General features: G+C 40.4%; 1 protein-coding gene across 3 annotated transcripts; it reads right to left on the reverse strand.

The window, feature by feature from the left end:
- Positions 1-9,727: 9,727 nt before the first annotated feature.
- On the reverse strand, positions 9,728-21,144 carry tsen54 (TSEN54 tRNA splicing endonuclease subunit). Of its 3 annotated transcripts, XM_016229508.1 has the most exons (13): positions 20,739-20,835; positions 18,798-18,956; positions 18,631-18,694; positions 18,465-18,548; positions 17,779-17,877; positions 17,511-17,563; positions 17,293-17,397; positions 14,364-14,697; positions 13,466-13,682; positions 11,237-11,297; positions 10,941-11,054; positions 10,501-10,618; positions 9,728-9,994 (listed from the first exon to the last, which is right to left on the reverse strand). In XM_016229508.1, exons 1-13 carry the CDS (start codon positions 20,798-20,800, stop codon positions 9,965-9,967), a joined length of 1,500 nt encoding a protein of 499 aa, XP_016084994.1. In that variant the 5' UTR covers positions 20,801-20,835; the 3' UTR covers positions 9,728-9,964. The 3 variants fall into 3 exon arrangements, with proteins under 3 accessions (XP_016084994.1, XP_016084996.1, XP_016084995.1); XM_016229510.1 differs by lacking the exons at positions 9,728-9,994; positions 20,739-20,835 and adding an exon at positions 21,082-21,144 and having other exon boundaries at positions 10,234-10,618; XM_016229509.1 differs by lacking the exons at positions 9,728-9,994; positions 13,466-13,682 and having other exon boundaries at positions 10,234-10,618; positions 14,147-14,697.
- Positions 21,145-22,636: the final 1,492 nt, after the last annotated feature.

Consider the following 22,636-nt stretch of genomic DNA (forward strand, 5'->3'; position numbering starts at 1 on the left):
GCTCCGGTTGGAATGTTCTTCCGCGGGATGTGTGCAGTTCTGTTTATTAACCACTACTAGAGCGCCTAAAGTTACATAGTGCTGCTTTAAAGGGTTAGTTCACCCAAAAATTTAAATTAGGCTGCGTTTTACTCAGCCCCGATGCATCCTAGGTGTATATGACTTTCTTCTTTCAGACGAATCCAGTCGGAGTTATATAAAAAATTGTCTTTGATCTTTCAAGCTCTATCGTTGTACTCAGCGGGTGTCTCGTGAAAACCAACGTTTGTTTACAGGATCAAAAGAAGCAAAGTTTCCTTACTTTAGCAAAGGAAAACAAGTCTCCTCTTTGCTTATATCGAAATCCTCCGACATTCTTCTTTACAAATCCTCGTTTTGTACTTCTAATTAGTGACCGTTGTTTTATTTCGATCTCTCCACGTGAGTCACTTCTGAGCGGCTCATACGTAATTCCCCCGGAACTGCTTCCGTTTTACATCAGTGAGCGCTGTCACAAACAGGCAAGAGACAAGAGGAGTTCAGGTAAACAGAGGGGTTTATTGTCAATGCTGTGATGGCTAGGATCGAAGGCAGGTGAGTAAGAGAGATATGAGAGAGTTCTGGCTATCTTAGCTTCTTGGTAATCTGGGTATGATAGTAGTAGGAATCCTGGAGATGAACCGGGGCTGAGGAGAATCGGAATAGTGGAGACTGAATTGACTTCTGGAGGTAAGGAAACAACAGTTAGTAAAGCTTGTAAGGAGTCTGGCAATGTTCAGGTAGTGAACGGTAGACCGGACACTGAAATACTGAGTGGAGTGAGAAGATATAGCGGGCTTAATTGGTGATGCAGGTGCAGGTGATCAGAATTCGGGTGATTGGGATCTGGTGTGTGTCAGAGGAGGTGACTGTGCTGACGTGAGTGATTGTGATGATTTCCTGACATTACCCCCTCCTCCTGATGCCCCCATGCGGCGACGAGGGCGACCGCGACTTCGGGGTGCGGGACGTTTGGATGGTTGCGGTGGAATTCTTCCAGCAGGGATGGCTCCAGTATGTCGTCGCGGGCCACCCAGGATCTCTCCTCCAGTCCGTATCCTTCCCAGTCAATAAGATATTGTAACCGGCCGCCCTGTCGCCGCGAATTCAGGATTTCTTTCACCTGGTACACCGAGGGCTGATCCAGAACCTCAGGAGGAAGGGGTGCTTCTGGCTCGGTGGATCTGGAGGAGGAAGAAGAACAAGGTTTGAGGAGTGAGATGTGGAATGAGGGGTGAATCTTGTACCTGGGTGGAAGTTGCAGAAGGTAGGTGATTTGGTTGATCTGCCTCTGTATTGAGAACGGATCAATATAGCGGGGACTCAGCTTTTTACAGGGCAGGCGGAGGCGCAGATCCCGGGTGGAAAGCCAAACCAGCTCTCCAGGCTGGTAGGTGGGAGTAGCGGTATGCCGGGCATCTGCGAAGAACTTATGCCTCCGCACTGCTTGTTGGAGCTGGACGTGTCCCGAGCGGAGTCCCACACTCTCTCGCGCTCTCGAAACCAGTAGTCCACAGCTGGAACCTCCGAGGGCTCTTCTGTCCAGGGGAAGAGTGGGGGTTGGTAGCCGAGCATGCACTGGAAAGGGGTCAGGCCGGTGGTATTCTGACGGAGGGAGTTTTGTGCATACTCGGCCCAAGGAAGGTAGCGGCTCCAGCTGTGCTGATCATCATGGCAGTATGACCGGAGGTAACGTCCGAGCTCCTGGACCCTTCGTTCAGTCTGGCCATTTGTCTGTGGATGGTACCCCGAGGACAAGCTTACGGTCACTCCCAGTAACCGGAAGAAGGCCTTCCATACTCGGGAGACGAACTGGGGCCCTCGGTCTGAAACGACCTCCTCCGGGAGGCCATAGTTCTGGAAGACCTGAGTGAATAGGCATTCAGCTGTGTCAAATGCAGTTGGGAGACCCTTGAGAGGGATGAACTTACAGGCCTTGGAGAAGCGATCAACCACAACAAGGATACAGGTGTTACCATCAGAGGCAGGGAGGTCAGTGACGAAATCCACTCTAATGTGGGACCAAGGTCTACGGGGCACGGGCAGTGGGACGAGCTTGCCAGACTGAACAGCTTTGGACGTACCTGTTGACATCCCGGGTCATACTGGGCCACCAGTACCGAGCCTGGAGGAGCGAGAGGGTCCGTTGCCTGCCTGGGTGTCCAGAGCCCGGTACTTCATGCACTGAGCCCAGAAGGGTCTGACGCTGGGAGGTGGGAACGTACGTCTTCCTTTCTGGGCAGCCCGGCGGAGCAGGTTCGGTGCGAGTGGCGTCACGGATGTCCTGGTTGATGTTCCACTGTATGGGGCTGACGATCAGGGCTGGAGGGAGAATGGGTTCTGGTTCCGTTGGACTGACGGGAGAGTGAAGACGGGATAGCACATCAGCCTTGCAATTGCGATTTCCAGGTTTGTAAGTGATTGTGAATTGGAACCTTGTGAAAAACAAAGCCCATCGGGCTTGACGAGGGTTGAGTATTTTGGCTTCATGGAGATATTGGAGATTCTTATTATCCGTGATCACTAAGAAAGGGTGATGGGCTCCCTCCAGCCAGTGACGCCACTCCTCCAGGGCCAGTTTGATGGCGAGCAGTTCCCGATTGCCGATGTCCTAATTTTGCTCTGCCGGGTTCAGTTTCCTGGAGAAGTAAGCGCATGGATGGAGGATTGGAGGTTTCCGACATTGCTGTGACAGCACGGCCCCGACGCCGGTGGTAGAGGCGTCAACTTCTACTACAAAAGGTACCTAGGGATCCGGATGGTGAAGGATGGGGGCCGTGCTGAAGGCCTCCTTGAGCTGGTTGAAGGTTTCGCGGGCAAGGCTGTTCCAGGACAGGGACTTGGGTTTGCCTCGTAGCATGGAAGTAAGGGGGGCCTTGAGCATGCTGAAACGCTTCACAAACCGTCGATAGAAGTTTGTGAACCCCAGGAACCTTTGTAACTCCTTCACCGACTGTGGAAGCGGCCATTCCCTGATGGCCTTCACCTTCCCCTGGTCCATCTGGATACCCTCCTTGATGATGACATATCCGAGGAACTGGACCGAGGAGCGATAGAATTCGCACTTCTCCAATTTCAGGTACAGCTGATGTTGACGTAGCTTCTGAAGGACCTGCGTAACGTGGTGGCGATGTTCGGCCAGGTTCCGGGAGTATATGAGAATATCATCAATGTAGACAATCACAAACTTATTGGGGAACTCCCGGAACACCTCGTTCATGAAGATTTGGAAGATGGACGGGGAGTTTGGCAGGCCATACGGCATGACCCGGAATTCATAGTGGCCTGCGGGGGTAATGAACGCCATCTTCAACTCGTCGCCCTCCCTGATGCGAACGAGGTTGTATGCGCTCCGCAGGTCCAGTTTGGAGAAGACACGAGCTCCACGGAGTTCCTCCAGGGCGGCTGGGACCAGGGGAAGTAGGTATGGCAGTTTCACCGTCTGAGAGTTCAGCATGCGATAGTCGATGCACGGCCTCAAGCCCCCGTCCTTCTTGCCCACAAAGAAGAAGCACGAGGCTGCCGGGGAGGTGGATGGGTGGATGAAACCTTGCTTAAGAGCCTCCTGGATGTAATCCTCCATGGCCTTGCGCTCCGGGATGGACAGTGGGTATACTCTACCCTTAGGGAGTTTTGCCCCAGGCAGCAAGTCGATGGCACAGTCCCATGGCCGGTGCGGTGGAAGGCGAGTGGCTGCCTGCTTACTAAAGACATCCTGGAACGCCGTATAATCAGATGGGACGGTCGGTGTCTCCTGCGGTGTTGGGCTTTCAACCAGGGTGGAAGCAACTTGAGCCCTGACGGGGCGTGGAAGCGGTACATGTAGAGTGCGGAGACAGTTTCTCTGACATGACCCGCTCCAGCGAGTGATATCACAGGGTTCCCATCTCTGGAGAATGGAGAGTGAGCCAGGGGCGTCCCAGGATGATATCCACTGTGGGTCCCTCTAGTACCAGGAAGGAAATGGTTTCCTCATGCAGACTTCCGATCCTCAATCTTAGCGGTGGGGCGCGAAACTGCACCCGCCCATGCCCTAGCGGCTTTCCCTGAATCGTCCCGACTCAGAGCTCCCGGGCTTGACGTAGGCGGGGTAGATGGAGACGCTTTAGGAGGTCACAGGATATGAAATTGCCCGAAGAGCCCGAGTCGATGAGGGCTGAAATTGAAACCGAGAGGTTTTTGGTTAGCAGTTGCACTGGCAGCAGGGATAAAGTCGAAATTTCTGGTTCTATTTGGAGGGTACTCACCGCCAGGCGTCCTGGAGCACCACAGTACAGGCAGAGTCCGGCCACTAAACGGCGAGCGCGCTCGGTGCGAGTGAGTCGGGTGGAATCCATTTGCATGGGCTCTGGTACAGAGGGACCACTGGTGGACGCGAAGGGCTGTTGGGCGGCTTCGTGGGGCTGGCAGGCTGACAACCGTTGCGAGATGCGAGTGGCTCGTTGTAGGAAGCCCTCTAGTCCGATGTTGTCATCGTAGATGGCCATTTGAGCACGAAGGGGAGGGTCCAGACCTTGACAGTAGGCACTGAGGAGGGCCGCCTCATTCCAGCCACTAGTCACCGCTAGTGTGCGAAATTGTAGTGTGCGAAATTGTAGTGTGCACTCCCTGGATGTGGAGGAGCCTTGACGCAGGCGCAGGTGTTGGTTCTGGTCCGGTCTTCTGTCACAAACAGGCAAGAGACAAGAGGAGTTCAGGTAAACAGAGGGGTTTATTGTCAATGCTGTGATGGTTAGGATCGAAGGCAGGGGAGTAAGAGAGATATGAGAGAGTTCTGGGTATCTTTGCTTCTTGGTAATCTGGGTATGATAGTAGTAGGAATTCTGGAGATGAACCGGGGCTGAGGAGAATCGGAATAGCGGAGACTGAATGGACTTCTGGAGGTAAGGATACAACAGTTAGTAAAGCTTGTAAGGAGTCTGGCAATGTTCAGGTAGTGAACGGTAGACCGGACACTGGAATGCTGAGTGGAGTGAGAAGATATAGCGGGCTTAATTGGTGATGCAGGTGCAGGTGATCAGAATTTAAGTGATTGTGATCGGGTGTGTGTCGGAGGAGGTGACTGTGCTGACGTGAGTGATTGCGATGATTTCCTGACAAGCGCAAGCTAGATTCAAGTGATTATTACGTTTTGAATATGGATAGTTTTCTTACAAAAACGCATCGATTCACTATTTTTACTAAAATTTTTATTTTTGGGTGAACTAACCCTTTAATCAGATTGTGCTGGTTGCATACATTTATGTAGTTATGTTGTCAGATTATTCATTAATAAATGCATATAACATGACCACAATTTCTGTAATTAGTCAGTAACACTATAAAGCTGTATCATTAGCCTGATACATTAATTCCTAAGGCCTCAAAATGATCGACATGATCAAAATGTTGCTGTTTTCTATTACATGTAGGCTACTGTATGTCATGGTTCACGTGCCTTTTTGCTGTGAAATCTTTAATAAACAAAAAAATTACTTTTACATTTTTAGTTATAGTTGATATGAGATGGACTGAAGCAACATAGCTTTACTTTAAAAATCATGTTAAAGTTAAACAACAGATTTTTTTTGAACAAGATGTCAGTAAGCCCTTTTGTTTAGAACAAATATCTCTTAAAAGTCACCCACAACATTAAGTGTTTGTAATGACATTCACTTCTATTCTAAATGCCTCACCATAACCTCGACTTTTGCTTCTCTAATCTCCTAATAATATTAAGGAATATTTAATAATACCATTAACACTAATGGAAATCTCGGTTGTCACACCTGTAAAACAGTGTTATTATTATTATTGTTAACTAAAATAAAATAAAACATTAAAAAAAATAAACATTTTCACTACTTTTCTCATTTTAATTTAGTTTAAGTTGATCTACTAAAATAACTAAAGCTACATAAAATAAAACAAAAAAACTATAGATATATATTTAATTAATAATAATAATAATAATGAAAATATATATAAAAAAATCTCATTCAAAATAGTAACAAAAATATAAAAACTACTATAAAAATGTTTTTGTTATTATTGCCTTAAGAAACAAAATACAAAGGATTTTTATTCTGTAATGTCTGTCTACATAGAAAACTAAAACGTATTTTTAAAATCTAAACATCAAGTGCAGGTGAATCACTGACACGTGCTCATATATGCTCAATTTATTGTTCATTGAGTGTGTTCACCTGCAAACTGAGTAGTATGAGTGTAAAGGTAACTCATCTTCTAATGTCTGATTTCTCTGAAAAACTGCAGATCATTACAATGAAAGATAATAGGCTATGTCGTCTTCTTCTACCATAAATCATAGGCAGCTGTGTGCATGCATCAAGATCAATGTACACAACAGTAATTTAAATATCATATATCGCCAAATCAACACTGAACAGCAGTTGATGTAGGGGCTAATGCTTTATTGACTCAGTCTAGTTTTCCAAAAGCATATATTTTAGAGCAAACAGCGCAAATAAGCAGGGTGCAAGTGTCCCAGACAGATGATTGCACTGGGGCTTCAAGACTAAACGAATTAAAAACTCTTCGTTACCGCACCTCAAGACATAATTTTAGAGGTAGTAACGAGGCTTGAGCCAATGATAACGCAGATATGAGAGAGAGAGAGAGAAATGTATCTCTTTTCGGCAGCAGCCCCTCTATTAATAGCAAAACTGCATCAAGAACAGCACCGTTATTACCTCTATAGCAAAACATTTAATTTCGTGGGAAAATGTAAAATAGTTTATCATTTTTATCCTAATAGTTTTTATTTTTATTGGATGGTCATTGTCGTTGTGCGTTTTGGTTCTTTTGCTGTTGTAGTATGGGATGATTTTAGACTCAATGCCGCACATTAATGTAATTCATAATTCTACAGACACCGGTTTAAAGGCATTTGTTTCAGTGTAGTAACGCAAATTCGCGAATTTTTCAGATCGTGTACACCTTAATGAATTGCAATAGGCCTTGTTCATTGGTAGTTGTGTGTGCAAGAGAGTGAAATGCTGCAAACTGCGAAAAATGAAGTCTGAAATTTATCTCTTTTCGGCAGCAGCCCCTCTATTAATAGCAAAACTGCATCAAGAACAGCACCGTTATTACCTCTATAGCAAAACATTTAATTTCGTGGGAAAATGTAAAATAGTTTATCATTTTTATCCTAATAGTTTTTATTTTTATTGGATGGTCATTGTCGTTGTGCGTTTTGGTTCTTTTGCTGTTGTAGTATGGGATGATTTTAGACTCAATGCCGCACATTAATGTAATTCATAATTCTACAGACACCGGTTTAAAGGCATTTGTTTCAGTGTAGTAACGCAAATTCGCGAATTTTTCAGATCGTGTACACCTTAATGAATTGCAATAGGCCTTGTTCATTGGTAGTTGTGTGTGCAAGAGAGTGAAATGCTGCAAACTGCGAAAAATGAAGTCTCAAAATCCAAATGAACCGAACAAGATCGACTCGAACAAATGCACGCTTGTGACCTGACCCACAAATGCAGATTCCTTTTTGCATGAGCAAGTTATGATGTATTAATGCAGAACAGACCATTTTTATTCACAAACATGTCTGTATTTGTACAAATCACTGCACAATCATTTAATCCCGAATTCCACAGATTCAAATTGAAAGGCATTTGTTTGTGGTTAGTAAGATACATGCATTAAATTGATGTAGTGCATGGATAATTGTGCGTGCATCTATTAATCATTTTGAGTCTAAAATCATCCCATACCTGTAGGACCTTTGAAATAACTGAAATCATTTGGCGAAGTGATATGGACATGTATTGCGGTCAAGAGCTGCCTGGAACCAGATCAATCAGATTCAAGTTGGTATAAAAGTAATTAATTCAGTTACATTTTTAATTGATTGACAGTTCTCAGAAACCAATAGAAACCTAGCAGGGAACGCATGCAGAAATGTAGTTTGTGGATTCGCAAACATGATGGCACCAAGATTGCTGATAAACACCCCAAACCAGATGAAATGGATTGTTTTATTGAGTTATTACTTTCATCCAACACCAAACTTTGACCATTTGAAATGTTCGTCTAAGCTCTAGCTTTCCCATTCTCCACAGAATATTGTGACAGCACTGAACTGCAATGAATAACCATCATAAATCTTGGTAAACCAAGGTTGACATATAGTACTTCCAATATGGAGTACAGAAACAGAGCCAGAAACAAAACTCAAACCAAGATACCCTGAAAGCTTGTTAACTAGCTCAACAAAACATTTGTCTAACCAGTAGAGAAGATCATATAAAATTAGCTGATCAAAGCAGCCTTTAAAGTTGTTTTTTTTTTTTTCTGTGTCCAAACAATAGACATTTTATGATGTTAGTAGTTTTGGCATAACTTACACATGACACAGTCTTAAAGGTTTTGTATTAAAAGCAACTTAAAGGAATAGTTCACCTAAAAATGAACATCCAGTCATCATTTTCTCACCCTCATGTTATTCCAAAACTCTTTTCTTTTTTTTTCTTTTTTTCAGTGGAAAAAATATTTTTTAATAATGTTGGTAATCTTTGAAGAATGTTGGTAACCAAATCGCTTCGGTTCCCATTCACCTCCACTGTATGAATAAAAATGGGAACAGAAAATATTTGGTTGCCAACATTCTTGGAACAACGTGAGGCTGAGTAAATGATGACCGAACTTTCATTATTGTCTGAACTATCTCATTAATACCCTGAGATCCACGCATTTTATCAGCACAGTTTTAGAAATCCTCCTTTAATACACATCAGTCGGCAGTTTGAAATCCTTGAAGCAATAAAAGGAGATGTCCCCATGATCCACCACTGCAAAAGTGACTGGGACGTCTCCGCTTTGGAAGGACAGCTGCTTCATGGCATTCAGATCAGGCACTGGACCGTCAAAACTGTCAATGTACAAAGACAGAAATAAGTTGGATTGATCAGATCAGGACTTTTACAGACATTACGGATTTCTTGTCACTTGATACAGATCCCGAGCATGTACGATTTTATCAGGAGCCAGATATATGCAAGCTCATACATTTCTATTTACATGCCATAGAAAATGTAAAAAAAAAAGTGCATCACTTAATCAGACAGCTGCAAAAACATAACTGATCTTCCAGTATGATCCAGCCACTGTATAACTAAGGCAAAATGAACGTGATGGCACCAAGATTGCTGATAAACACCCCAAACCAGATGAAATGGATTGTTTTATTGAGTTATTACTTTCATCCAACACCAAACTTTTGACCATTTGAAATGTTCGTCTAAGCTCTAGCTTTCCCATTCTCCACAGAATATTGTGACAGCACTGAACTGCAATGAATAACCATCATAAATCTTGGTAAACCAAGGTTGACATATAGTACTTCCAATATGGAGTACGGAAATAGAGCCAGAAACAAAACTCAAACCAAGATACCCTGAAAGCTTGTTAACTAGCTCAACAAAACATTTGTCTAACCAGTAGAGAAGATCATATAAAATTAGCTGATCAAAGCAGCCTTTAAAGTTGTTTTTTTTTTTTTCTGTGTCCAAACAATAGACATTTTATGATGTTAGTAGTTTTGGCATAACTTACACATGACACAGTCTTAAAGGTTTTGTATTAAAAGCAACTTAAAGGAATAGTTCACCTAAAAATGAACATCCAGTCATCATTTTCTCACCCTCATGTTATTCCAAAACTCTTTTCTTTTTTTTTCTTTTTTTCAGTGGAAAAAATATTTTTTAATAATGTTGGTAATCTTTGAAGAATGTTGGTAACCAAATCGCTTCGGTTCCCATTCACCTCCACTGTATGAATAAAAATGGGAACAGAAAATATTTGGTTGCCAACATTCTTGGAACAACGTGAGGCTGAGTAAATGATGACCGAACTTTCATTATTGTCTGAACTATCTCATTAATACCCTGAGATCCACGCATTTTATCAGCACAGTTTTAGAAATCCTCCTTTAATACACATCAGTCGGCAGTTTGAAATCCTTGAAGCAATAAAAGGAAAGTTGTTTTTTTTTTTTTCTGTGTCCAAACAATAGACATTTTATGATGTTAGTAGTTTTGGCATAACTTACACATGACACAGTCTTAAAGGTTTTGTATTAAAAGCAACTTAAAGGAATAGTTCACCTAAAAATGAACATCCAGTCATCATTTTCTCACCCTCATGTTATTCCAAAACTCTGTGACTTTCTTTTCTTTTTTTTTCTTTTTTTCAGTGGAAAAAATATTTTTTAATAATGTTGGTAATCTTTGAAGAATGTTGGTAACCAAATCGCTTCGGTTCCCATTCACCTCCACTGTATGAATAAAAATGGGAACAGAAAATATTTGGTTGCCAACATTCTTGGAACAACGTGAGGCTGAGTAAATGATGACCGAACTTTCATTATTGTCTGAACTATCTCATTAATACCCTGAGATCCACGCATTTTATCAGCACAGTTTTAGAAATCCTCCTTTAATACACATCAGTCGGCAGTTTGAAATCCTTGAAGCAATAAAAGGAGATGTCCCCATGATCCACCACTGCAAAAGTGACTGGGACGTCTCCGCTTTGGAAGGACAGCTGCTTCATGGCATTCAGATCAGGCACTGGACCGTCAAAACTGTCAATGTACAAAGACAGAAATAAGTTGGATTGATCAGATCAGGACTTTTACAGACATTACGGATTTCTTGTCACTTGATACAGATCCCGAGCATGTACGATTTTATCAGGAGCCAGATATATGCAAGCTCATACATTTCTATTTACATGCCATAGAAAATGTAAAAAAAAAAGTGCATCACTTAATCAGACAGCTGCAAAAACATAACTGATCTTCCAGTATGATCCAGCCACTGTATAACTAAGGCAAAATGACAAAACCAACACAGCAGGTAATAAGTCAGCAGACTCATTTCAGTGTATTGAGGCAGTGTGTTTACCTGCAGACACACATGCGGGTGTAAGGCTTTCCAGGGAGGCTCTTTTTAAACTCTGCCACCGTGTCCGGTTGGTAAACATCAAAACTAATCTTCCACTGGTCTGACGGGGACAAGCTGAGAAAACAGATTGTTTAAAAAAGCAGTTCAGTCATCTCAAACCCTTGTTTGACTTCAATTTTGAGACAAAGGGCAAAGCTACCAGGTTACTCCGCTTCAGTACATGACTTATTATGAGGTTTCACAAAAGCTAATTTAGCAAAGGACAGTACAGGATAGTAAAGGTGGGCTATACTCACCTGGAAACCCCCTCAGACCAGCTCGAAGACTTGATAATGCTGATCTGGTCCAGCAGTTCACCTGCACCAGAACAGGACAAAAATATGAATGTCACATGGAAGACAAAAATGCCATTTTCAATGAACAGTTCAAAAGGTGCCCCATTAACTTAAGCGCAAAAAATATGTCCTTCGGAGATACTTTTTTTTTTTTTTTTTTTAAAGAATACAAACCTATTTTAATTATTAAAAATGATTAACGCATATCCTTTTATTTACATATTATAAAATAATCAAATTGAAAATAACCTTTTAAATACAACTAACAATAAAAAAAATTGTTAAAGTTACTTAATGAGTATTAATTAGGTATCATGTACTTACAATGAACCATTAATATTAATCTTAATTTCTATACAAATACATTTTCAACATTTAAATTGCATAAATTACTATTACTCAATATACTGTAAACAAACATGAATTAATTCTATTATTATTATTATACAGTATTATTATTATTGATATTATATTTATTTATTTAGTATTTTTGTTACCATTGCTGTTATTGTTAGCTAAAACAACTATTAAAATTAGTCTAAATAAAATAAATGTCAAAAAAAAAAAATAAATAAAATACTCAAACTAAAATTAGAAATGCTTTTAAATTTTACTTAAAGGGATAGTTCACCCAAAAATGAAAATTTTGCCATTAATTTCTCACCCTCATGTCTTTCTAAACCCGTAAGCCCCTCTTTCATCTTCGGAACACAAATTAAGATATTTTTGATGGAATATGAGAGCTCTCTGACCCTCCCATAGACAGCGAGGTAACTACCACGATCAAGACCCAGAAACGTTGCAAGGAGATCGGTAAAATAATCCATGTGACATCAGTGGTTCAACCGCAATTTTACGAAGCTACGAAAATACTTTTTGTACGCAAAGAAAACAAAAATAATGACTTTATTCAACAATTCGTATCCTCTGAGTCACCCTGGACAACGTAGAAAACGTATCAGCGTGACACAGAATAGCATACGCGGTTTACGTTCAGCGGATACTCTCCAAAATGGCACCAGGGTGACGCGGAGGAGACGAATGGTTGAATAAAGTCGTTATTTTTGTTTTCTTTGCGTACAAAAAGTATTCTCGTAGCTTCGTAAAATTACGGTTGAACCCCTGATGTCACATGGACTATTTTACAGATCTCCTTGCTACGTTTCTGGGTCTTGATCGTGGTAGTTACCTCGCTGTTTATGGGAGGGTCAGAAAGCTCTCAGAATTCATTAAGAATATCTTAATTTGTGTTCCGAAAATGAACGAAGGTCTTATGGGTTTAGAACAACATGAGGGTGAATAATTAATGACAGAATTTTCATTTTTGAGTGAACTAACCCTTTAAACTAAAACCAAAATAACGTACCTCTATAGAAATATAAAAAAGAAATAATGACAAAAACAAGTAATAATATTACTTGTTTATTATTACTAGAAAATAAAACAACACTGTTTATTGCTATGCTGTTTATGGGAGGGTCAGAAAGCTCTCAGAATTCATTAAGAATATCTTAATTTGTGTTCCGAAAATGAACGAAGGTCTTACAGGTTTAGAACAACATGAGGGTGAATAATTAATGACAGAATTTTCATTTTTGAGTGAACTAACCCTTTAAACTAAAACCAAAATAACGTACCTCTATAGAAATATAAAAAAGAAATAATGACAAAAACAAGTAATAATATTACTTGTTTATTATTACTAGAAAATAAAACAACACTGTTTATTGCTAATTTATTATATTATTTTATGGATTTATTATTCTTTCTATTTATTTAGAACAATAATACATTCCTTGGCATTAACCTAGATTAATAAATGCCATAAACAAATACTGTTTGATAAACATAGTATGACATTCACTAATATGAACACTACTATTCATTAATATTAATGTTAACATATGGAACCTTACTGTAAAGTGTCACAGTAGTATAATAAACCTTATAAGAAAGAATAGCCAAACACTTCTTAATTCTTATGTTTGATTCGCAAAATAATACATAAAGACTACAGATGCATTTAGTCAACAACAACAACATATCTGTGTCATTTCTGTGCCACTAGCAACGCTAAACAACAGACCTGCAATCTGTTCGTTTGAGTGGTCTCTTTGGGTCAGACATAACATCACTGGCTCAAGACGAAATCTGTTCATGCATTGTCTACATGAAAGTGTGTGTTCTTACGGTGTGAGGTGCACTGGCCCGGCTGAGTGAGCGGCGTCACCTCCTTCTCCCACAGATGCACTGGTCTATCTTTCTGCCTCCGTCTCCTCCTGTCCTCCAGCAGCTGCAAATACTCGGCCCAGTTCCTGCAGTGCCGCACCTCTCGGTCGCTGTTCATATCCCTGTGATAGCGATCCCTGTCTCTCTGACGCTCCCTTTCCCGCCGCGACAGCTTCTCCTGCTTCACGTTGAGTCTGCTGAGCTATTCTTTCTATTTATTTAGAACAATAATACATTCCTTGGCATTAACCTAGATTAATAAATGCCATAAACAAATACTGTTTGATAAACATAGTATGACATTCACTAATATGAACACTACTATTCATTAATATTAATGTTAACATATGGAACCTTATTGTAAAGTGTCACAGTAGTATAATAAACCTTATAAGAAAGAATAGCCAAACACTTCTTAATTCTTATGTTTGATTCGCAAAATAATACATAAAGACTACAGATGCATTTAGTCAACAACAACAACATTTTAAACATATCTGTGTCATTTCTGTGCCACTAGCAACGCTAAACAACAGACCTGCAATCTGTTCGTTTGAGTGGTCTCTTTGGGTCAGACATAACATCACTGGCTCAAGACGAAATCTGTTCATGCATTGTCTACATGAAAGTGTGTGTTCTTACGGTGTGAGGTGCACTGGCCCGGCTGAGTGAGCGGCGTCACCTCCTTCTCCCACAGATGCACTGGTCTATCTTTCTGCCTCCGTCTCCTCCTGTCCTCCAGCAGCTGCAAATACTCGGCCCAGTTCCTGCAGTGCCGCACCTCTCGGTCGCTGTTCATATCCCTGTGATAGCGATCCCTGTCTCTCTGACGCTCCCTTTCCCGCCGCGACAGCTTCTCCTGCTTCACGTTGAGTCTGCTGAGCCACGGGGACAAATCGCAGCCGCCCACCTCCAGCGCTCCGGGCAGCAGGCTGGGGTCTGGAGACGCCAGAGAGACGAAGCGGCTCCGGCGCGAGCCCAGGTCCGGGAAAGAGATGCTGCTGAAGTCCCAGCGAGGAGCTGCGCTTTGGGCTTGAGCAGGAGACAGCTGGACATCCCCCTCCATCCACCACGTCCTGTCAGAGACATCGGCGGACTGCATGGGCTCCTCCAGAGGCGGCTCTGTCTTGACTAGCTCCTCACTTTGATCTTCAGTTGTCGTCTTCTCCTCTGGTGGTGTGTTTTGTTTGTCACTGATGCCGCATGGCGATCAAGACAGAGATGAGAAGACCGAGTCAGTTTAAGCAGGATTTAGCAGCCACCCAGGCAAAATTTCAGGCCACCAAAACTAATTGATTAATATTTCAAGCCGTTTTGTCCCTGCTCATATGACTTTATCATCCTCTTGTATCACCCGACCTGTTTGCACCATTAGAATGATTTCTGAAGGATCATGTGACACTGAAGACTGGAGTAATGATGCTGCAAATTCAGCTTTGCATCACAGGAATAAATTACATTTGAAAAATATTAGTTATTTTAAATTGTAATAATATTTTACAATATTACTGTTTTGGCTGTATTTTGGATCAAATAAATGCACGCTTGGTGAGCAGAAGAGACTTCTCAATACAAAGGCTTCAAATGTGCCTCACTCAATCATATTTTGATTGTAATTCAGCTGTTGCACTGATTCCAAACTCATCGTTCGTTTAGCATAATCTTTTTGATTTGCATTCAATCAGGTTCCAAATAAAAACAAGAAATTAATCAAATGAGATCAAAGTATCTTAATTAAAAGGAAAGTTTAATAGGTTGTGTATTTAATAAAATGTTTATTAACACTTTATTTTATGGTGTCCTTGTTACACATTTGACATGTACAGTACTTTTATATTAACAATTAATGATGCATACTTACATGCAAGTAACTCTAAGCCAAACTCTAATCCTAACACTAACCATATAGTAAGTACATGTAGTTAATTAATATTACTCAGTACTTAAATGTATACTTACACTGTAGCAAGGACACCTTAAAATAAAGTGTAACCAAATATTATTTTTATTTATATTTTAACTATATTTTTAATTATTTTTAACAATATTTAATTATCATGCTACTTCTCAGATTTGAATAAGATTTAGCTTCTTATTGGTCAATACAGCATTTCAGTTAAAATTTTATCGTCATCTTGAATCATCTGACCGGTTTCCATCATGCAGTGCAGACTAATTTGTATAGTACTGTTTTGTATAGGGATTTGAATACACCCATTTGAATTATGGGAAGCCAAACATCTCAAGTGACTAGCTGCTGATATAATGAAGTTCATTATATCTAAAAATGTTTCTTTTTAAGATATTTAAAAAAGGGAGTTTTGCCCTTTTTAATGCAGAAAAGTATTACGATTTAAAATAATATTTGTAAAATATTTGAATGAGCTCATTTAAACTCTTCTATTGGGCTAAAAAAAAGAATTATTATAAAAATGTTTATTAAAAAGATATTGATAAAAGACATGATTATGCTTTCATTCTAATTTAATGCATCTCTTAGAATATCTGAAGTCAAATGAGGCTGGATTTTTTTTCTACAATCAGAGAACAGATTTTACAAAGGAGGGAGACACAGCTTGTTCCATAAATCATGGACGTTAAGCTTTTACAGTAAGACTTGCTTGTAGATTCTACTAGTGCTGGGCGCTAGTGACCAAAATGACCCAAAATTTATATCACCGTATTTTTCAAAATTATACCGGTTTCACGGTACATGATGGGTTTTTTTTTCCATGCATGACCGGGTGTTAACCATATTTTCTACTGATTGAGAGAGAAAATACTGCAGTATACTGACTTAGAATGTCCTATTTTACTGTCATGATGAGTGAATATTGTCAAAAAATACCACACTAAATAGTGACTAAACACGACCCCTTTTAATACATGTTAACCAGGAGTCACTCATTTATAATCGCGGCATCATCTGATAAAATCAACATGCATCTACACTGAAGAGCGGCTATATTACTTTTTTGTCTCATGCAGCGCACTGCCTGCGTCTGAGTAACCAACTAAAAAAAAAGTGCATGTGATCTTAACAGACGAACTACGCTCATATTCATAATTCCAAATAATCAGTAAGCGACAGGTGCTAGGAAACGCTGTTTTGTACTCATTTATTGACGAGTCGGCTGCGGTGCGGCCAACTGAATGCGCTGCTTCTCTGCCGCTCACTGCACAGAACAGACGCCGAGAGAGGTGACACTTCTCCGGGAAAGTCAGACCTCGCGTTCGCGGGACAGCACTGGCGAAATCTTCCAACTGAACCATAGCTAAGATTTATCCAAAAAAGTCGCTAGGTTTGTCAGTATGAATATTCTATGGAAAAAAGCCACTAAAAGGGTCTGAAACTTGCTAAATCTAGTGCTAAAGTCATGCTCGTGTGTGTTTGAGACGCGGGAGCTGATGGCAGGGGGCGGTGGATATTTGTGGCAGTCAATGTGGATATTGTGGATGAGTTCTTCTGTCATCACGTTCTATTAGTTCTACAGCTTCAGTTTCGGAACTTTCACGCTTAGTAACACATACAGCTGTTCCCTCACCACAGTGCAACAGTGAAAAGGGACCCCTTTCAAACAGTGTCGCGTTCCGAACGTTGTTTAAGCGACATACCTGTATTGCGGTATTTTAAAAATTCATATCATAACAAAAATTAACACCGGTATTCGGTATGAACCGGTATACCGCCCAGCACTAGATTCTACTATATACCTACATCAATCAAAATCCTAAATGTCGTGTATAGGACCTGAAGAAGAAACATAGGTGGGAAACATCACATGTACCTGGACACAGGACTTAGAGAGCGCTTCCTCTTCAGCTGTTTTCTCTGTTTGTCCGATGATGATGCTGGCAGATTCAGCTGTCTCTCATATGTGGACGGGACGGAACTGTGTGAAAGATGATTTTATTGGAAATATTAGATGAGAGTATAGAAATATTGCATGGAAAGTTGGTAGAAACACGCAAATGATTGTACTGAGAATAAGTACATGATTGTTACCTGGGGTCAAATCTGTTCACAACATACCCAAGCCTTTTCAAATGTCCAAAAACCTAAATTAAAGACGACAAATTACACTTACGAAGGTTTAAAGGTGCACTCGGTATGCTTTTGTTGTCTATTTCGCTCTTCTTTGTCTCAGTGGTTTTGAACTCTGTATTGACAGTGTACATGTACATCATCTCAAAAAAAAAGTTAAGAACTATTTTAATGGCAAAAAATTCTGAGTGCACCGGTTAATGACAGATGACACATGAGACAAACCAACCTGATACTGATGAAGAGTCAGAGTCTCACGAGAGAGAAACCGCTCATATCCCTCCTGAATGGATAAAGGAAGGTCCCGGTAAAACACCTGCACATTACCCTGAATCACAAACAGGACATGGCAAACATATAGTTTACACAAAAATATAAAGCAACTCAAGTGTTTTCAACACTGATGACAATCAGTGTATTAGAATGATTTCTGGAGGACCATGTGACACTGAAGCTTTGCATCACAGAAATAAATGACAATTTAACAGATATTAAAATAGAAACCAGTTAGAAACCTTTTCAAGGGACCGTACCTAATTGGACAGTTGACTCAAAAAGCCATTTCATGGACAGTCGTGGGCTATTCCTTCGTTATCTCTACATTAATTAAGCAGGTAAAAGGCCTGGAGTTGATTCTAAGTGTGCCGTTTGCATTTGGAAGCCATTGCTGTGAACCCACATCATGCAGTTTAATTCTGTTGTGGTGGCATACAGAGCCGAAATTATGGAAACTGTGTCAGTGTCCAAATATACATGGAGCTAACTGTACAAATGAACATTTTATCAAGTAATAATCAAGTAAACGTGCTTCCGTCCAGTAAATGTTCATCTTAAAATACTACTAACTGCACAAATATACAGTTACGATGGTATGTAAAACGTGATATAAATAAGAGTATGAAAGTGTCCACTCACACATTCCATAAGGTAAAGAGCCTCTTCAGGAAGCAGGTATTGCTTGCCTCTCTCTGAAAAACCCATCGTCTGCCAAAACTTCCCCTGGAAAACATGGCATAATTACTGAGAGTGGCCTAGCTAGGAACAGATGGCGATTTCATTTGGTGTCTGTCATGGACTCAACTGCTGGTGACTGCAGCTCCACTAGTCTTTCGTCAGGGATCCAGACAGCTTTCACTAGATTCCCTCTGTGCAGACGGATAAGACACACAAACACAGCACCACATTTCTTTCTGTCTTCTTAGCTGTCGTGTGTTGTGTAGTAAGTGAGTTTTTTATGAAACCACTCACAGTCTCTCGACTCTCTCCTCGGCCAGGAGCGTCCAGTGCTCGTCCAGACTCTGCTGCAGACGGGCCGTCTGCTGCTCCGACCCACTGGGCAGGAAGTCTTTCTGACCCCTCACCGGTATCTTATGGCTCCGGGACCTCGCCTCAAACAGCTCTGATGGACTGCATGCAAAGCCAAGACAAATACATAGAAACGGGATAGACAAAAAACATATGTAACACAGTTGACATGTTAACATGGTCTCATACTGACAAAATCAAGATGATAAAACAGAGACAGATCTTTTCTTCCATATTGTGACGTACATCAGAGTGAAACACATTAACAGTAAAAAAAAAAAATGTTGTTGACTAGATGCTAAAATGTGGCCGTTGAACTCAAAACTGGAGGAAGATGAACATGAGATGGCGGGGACGGAGTTTAAGATGCAGTTATAGCATTTTGATTTAACATTACGAGGAGAATTATTTTATTATTGTTATTTTTTTTTTTACAATAAAATATATAACGCCTGAATAAGTTAATAAATAATAATAAGTGAATAAATTAGTGCATTTTTATTTTAATCCAACTTTTTTTTTGTTATATGAACTTCTATAAACTTATGCATGTATAATTGTATTGCTTTACCTTTGTCATAAACCCATACATTAAATGTCACAATATATAAAAAATACATTTATACTAATATTATGATGTTTAAAATAGAGCGATATTTTGCCGATAACACCGTTTTGCCGATGTTATCGGCCAATATGAGCCTGTCACCGATAAATCGGTATTGCCATTTTTTACTCCCTAATATCGGTATCGGCATTTTTTTACTCCCTAATATCGGTATCGGCATTTTTTTTTACTCCCTAATATCGGTATCGGCATTTTTTACTCCCTAATATCGGTATCGGTCCCAAAAAACCCATATCGGTCGGGCTCTAGTTTAAAACCATGAACATACTTGAAACATTACAATTCTGATTGTGTGAAAATCATTAGTATCAATTATTTACACAAATCATGAATGTCTCGGTTTATCATTTTCACTCGAACATGCTTGCGACGTAAAGTAAAAACAAGGTTACTTTAAAACACTTTAGAGCTGAACATTTCTATTGTGTCATTTGCAATCAAGCTGTAATTGTCGAATTATGCGACTAGTGTGAAATTATTATGCAATAACCCCCGTGAAGCCGTGGTTTACAGTGAATTTATAACAGCTAAGGGGCGTTGTTAGGTACGACAAGAAGCTGGAGTGCCTAAAACCTCCTTAGCTGTTATAAATTCACTGTAAACCACGGCTTCCCGGGGCTTATTGCATTTATAAACCGGTTATTCCGTATACGTAGCAAGGGTTCACAAAATAAAACAGAGTCATGATATAAATAATAACAGTAGTCTTCCACCAAACAATGTAGTTCCTCTGAAACAGTTGTGGTTGCAGAACAACACACAGAAGTAAACAAAGGTGTATGTTTTTAGTGCAACTACAAACAAATCAGAATCAAGGACCGGAAATATCCATTTTATAATACAGAATAATCTGAGCTGTGGTGAGAATGACAACCTTTCACCATGTTTAAAAAAAAAAGGACAAACTTCTACTGTCTACTATTGGAAATGTTTGGTAGACAAATGTGATGCTGTGTTTGTTTTAAAGGAGCACTCATAGAAACACCAGCCATAAATATCACCTGTACTGTACTGTACTGTACTGTGTAACATGCTCGGATGGAAACAAATGTGAGTTGATCCTCATTAAAAAAACTGCAGCAGACACATTTCTTGTGTCACGTGGTCTAACTTTTGCTTGCTTGTTTGCTGGCTAGCGCATGTTTCCTGTTTCCAGCATGACACAGGGCTGTTACTTCTGTTTGTGTTACTGCAAGAACAATTCAATAAACTAACGTTTTCTGTCTTTGTTACAATGAATAAATGATGGCGGTTACCTGAGCAGCTCCTCATAAACATTGTGTTTGTGAGCATCTGTGGCTGTGTCTCTGTCTGCCATGTTTACTTCTGTCTGTCTGTCGCTGTCGTTTCAGGGTCCTAGTGCGCAAAGGGTCTAGACACGATACATGCGATTGAGCGCCTTTACCAGTAGGTGGCAGCACAGCCCATAGTACACATACGAGTCGTGCAGGGGTTACGTATTTGTGTAGGCCAAAACAAAGATGCATTTAACACTTCCGGTTACATTTTCCTGATATCAATGTTATGTGTTACTGCAAGAACAATTCAATAAACTAACGTTTTCTGTCTTTGTTACAATTAATAAATGATGGCGGTTACCTGAGCAGCTCCTCATAAACATTGTGTTTGTGAGCATCTGTGTCTCTGTCTGCCATGTTTACTTCTGTCTGTCTGTCGCTGTCGTTTCAGGGTCCTAGTGCGCAAAGGGTCTAGACACGATACATGCGATTGAGCGCCTTTACCAGTAGGTGGCAGCACAGCCCATAGTACACATACGAGTCGTGCAGGGGTTACGTATTTGTGTAGGCCAAAACAAAGATGCATTTAACACTTCCGGTTACATTTCTTGATATCAATGTTTTGTGTGTGTGTGTGTGTGTGTACCTGGTATTTTTCATGTTATGGGGACCAAATGTTTTTGAGGTCCCCATGAGGAAACAAGCTTATAAATCATACAGAATGAGTTTTTGAGAAAGTAAAAATGCAGAAAGTTTCCTGTAAGGGGTAGGTTTAGGGGGAGGGTTGGTGTAGGGCAATAGCACATACAGTTTGTACAGTATAAAAACCATTACGCCTATGGGATGTCCCCATAAAACGTGTGTGTGTGTGTGTGTGTCCCTTGTATTTATCATGTTATGGGGTCTAAGTGTCCCCACAAGGATAGTAATACTAGTAACTTTTGACCTTGTGGGGACATTTTTGAGGTCCCCATGAGGAAACAAGCTTATAAATCATGCAGAATGAGTTTTTTTGAGAAAGTAAAAATGCAGAAAGTTTCCTGTAAGGGGTAGGTTTAGGGGGAGGGTTGGTGTAGGGCAATAGCACATACAGTTTGTACAGTATAAAAACCATTACGCCTATGGGATGTCCCCATAAAACGTGTGTGTGTGTGTGTGTGTGTGTGTGTGTGTACTTTGTATTTATCACGTTATGGGGACCAAATGTCCCCACAAGGATAGTAATACTAGTAACTTTTGACCTTGTGGGGACATTTTTGAGGTCCCCATGAGGAAACAAGCTTATAAATCATACAGAATGAGTTTTTTTGAGAAAGTAAAAATGCAGAAAGTTTCCTGTAAGGGGTAGGTTTAGGGGTAGGGTTGGTGTAGGGCAATAGCACATACAGTTTGTACAGTATAAAAACCATTACGCCTATGGGATGTCCCCATAAAACATGGAAACACAACGTGTGTGTGTGTGTGTGTGTTTAATTAAATGCCTGAAATACGGTCTGTGTTTAACACAAGCTTAATATATTGCCACATTTTATTATACAACATAAAATACATCAGTAATACCTCCTTGTGATTTTTAAAGCTTTTACTTGTCTTGAAAAAGAGTCTGTTGGGGACCTTTAATGTCATGGCAAACAGGAAACCCCATCTAACTCAATGTGTTTACAATCCCGCTCTTGCAAAATATTCTAAATATTCTATTAGTTTTTAATAAAGACTGAAAGAGTTGTTGGATGTGTACTGATGGTGAAATAGGAGTCATGTGATCCTGTTGTGGTTTGTTTATGGCCTAAGCCTAAGTTTATGGCCTAAACTGCTTTTACGTGTCAGGAAAAAAAAAGTTTAATTTATGAAGAATTTCATAATGAACACAACTGGTAAGAATGATAAACTTTTGTTGGTCACAGAGCTTATTTTCT

The sequence above is a fragment of the Sinocyclocheilus grahami genome, unplaced genomic scaffold (assembly GCF_001515645.1).
Source record: "Sinocyclocheilus grahami isolate Dianchi unplaced genomic scaffold, SAMN03320097.WGS_v1.1 scaffold353.1, whole genome shotgun sequence".
Classification (NCBI taxonomy): Eukaryota; Metazoa; Chordata; class Actinopteri; order Cypriniformes; family Cyprinidae; genus Sinocyclocheilus; species Sinocyclocheilus grahami.

Excerpts from the sequence above, each read along its gene's own strand:
- tsen54 (XM_016229508.1), bottom strand. The coding sequence starts at position 20,800 with ATGGCAGACAGAGACACAGCCACAGATGCTCACAAACACAATGTTTAT. Across the intron at positions 18,695-18,797 it reads GAGGAGAGAGTCGAGAGACT|AGGGAATCTAGTGAAAGCTG; the intron begins GTGAGTGGTTTC and ends CCGTCTGCACAG. Across the intron at positions 10,619-10,940 it reads ACCCGCATGTGTGTCTGCAG|TTTTGACGGTCCAGTGCCTG; the intron begins GTAAACACACTG and ends GTACATTGACAG.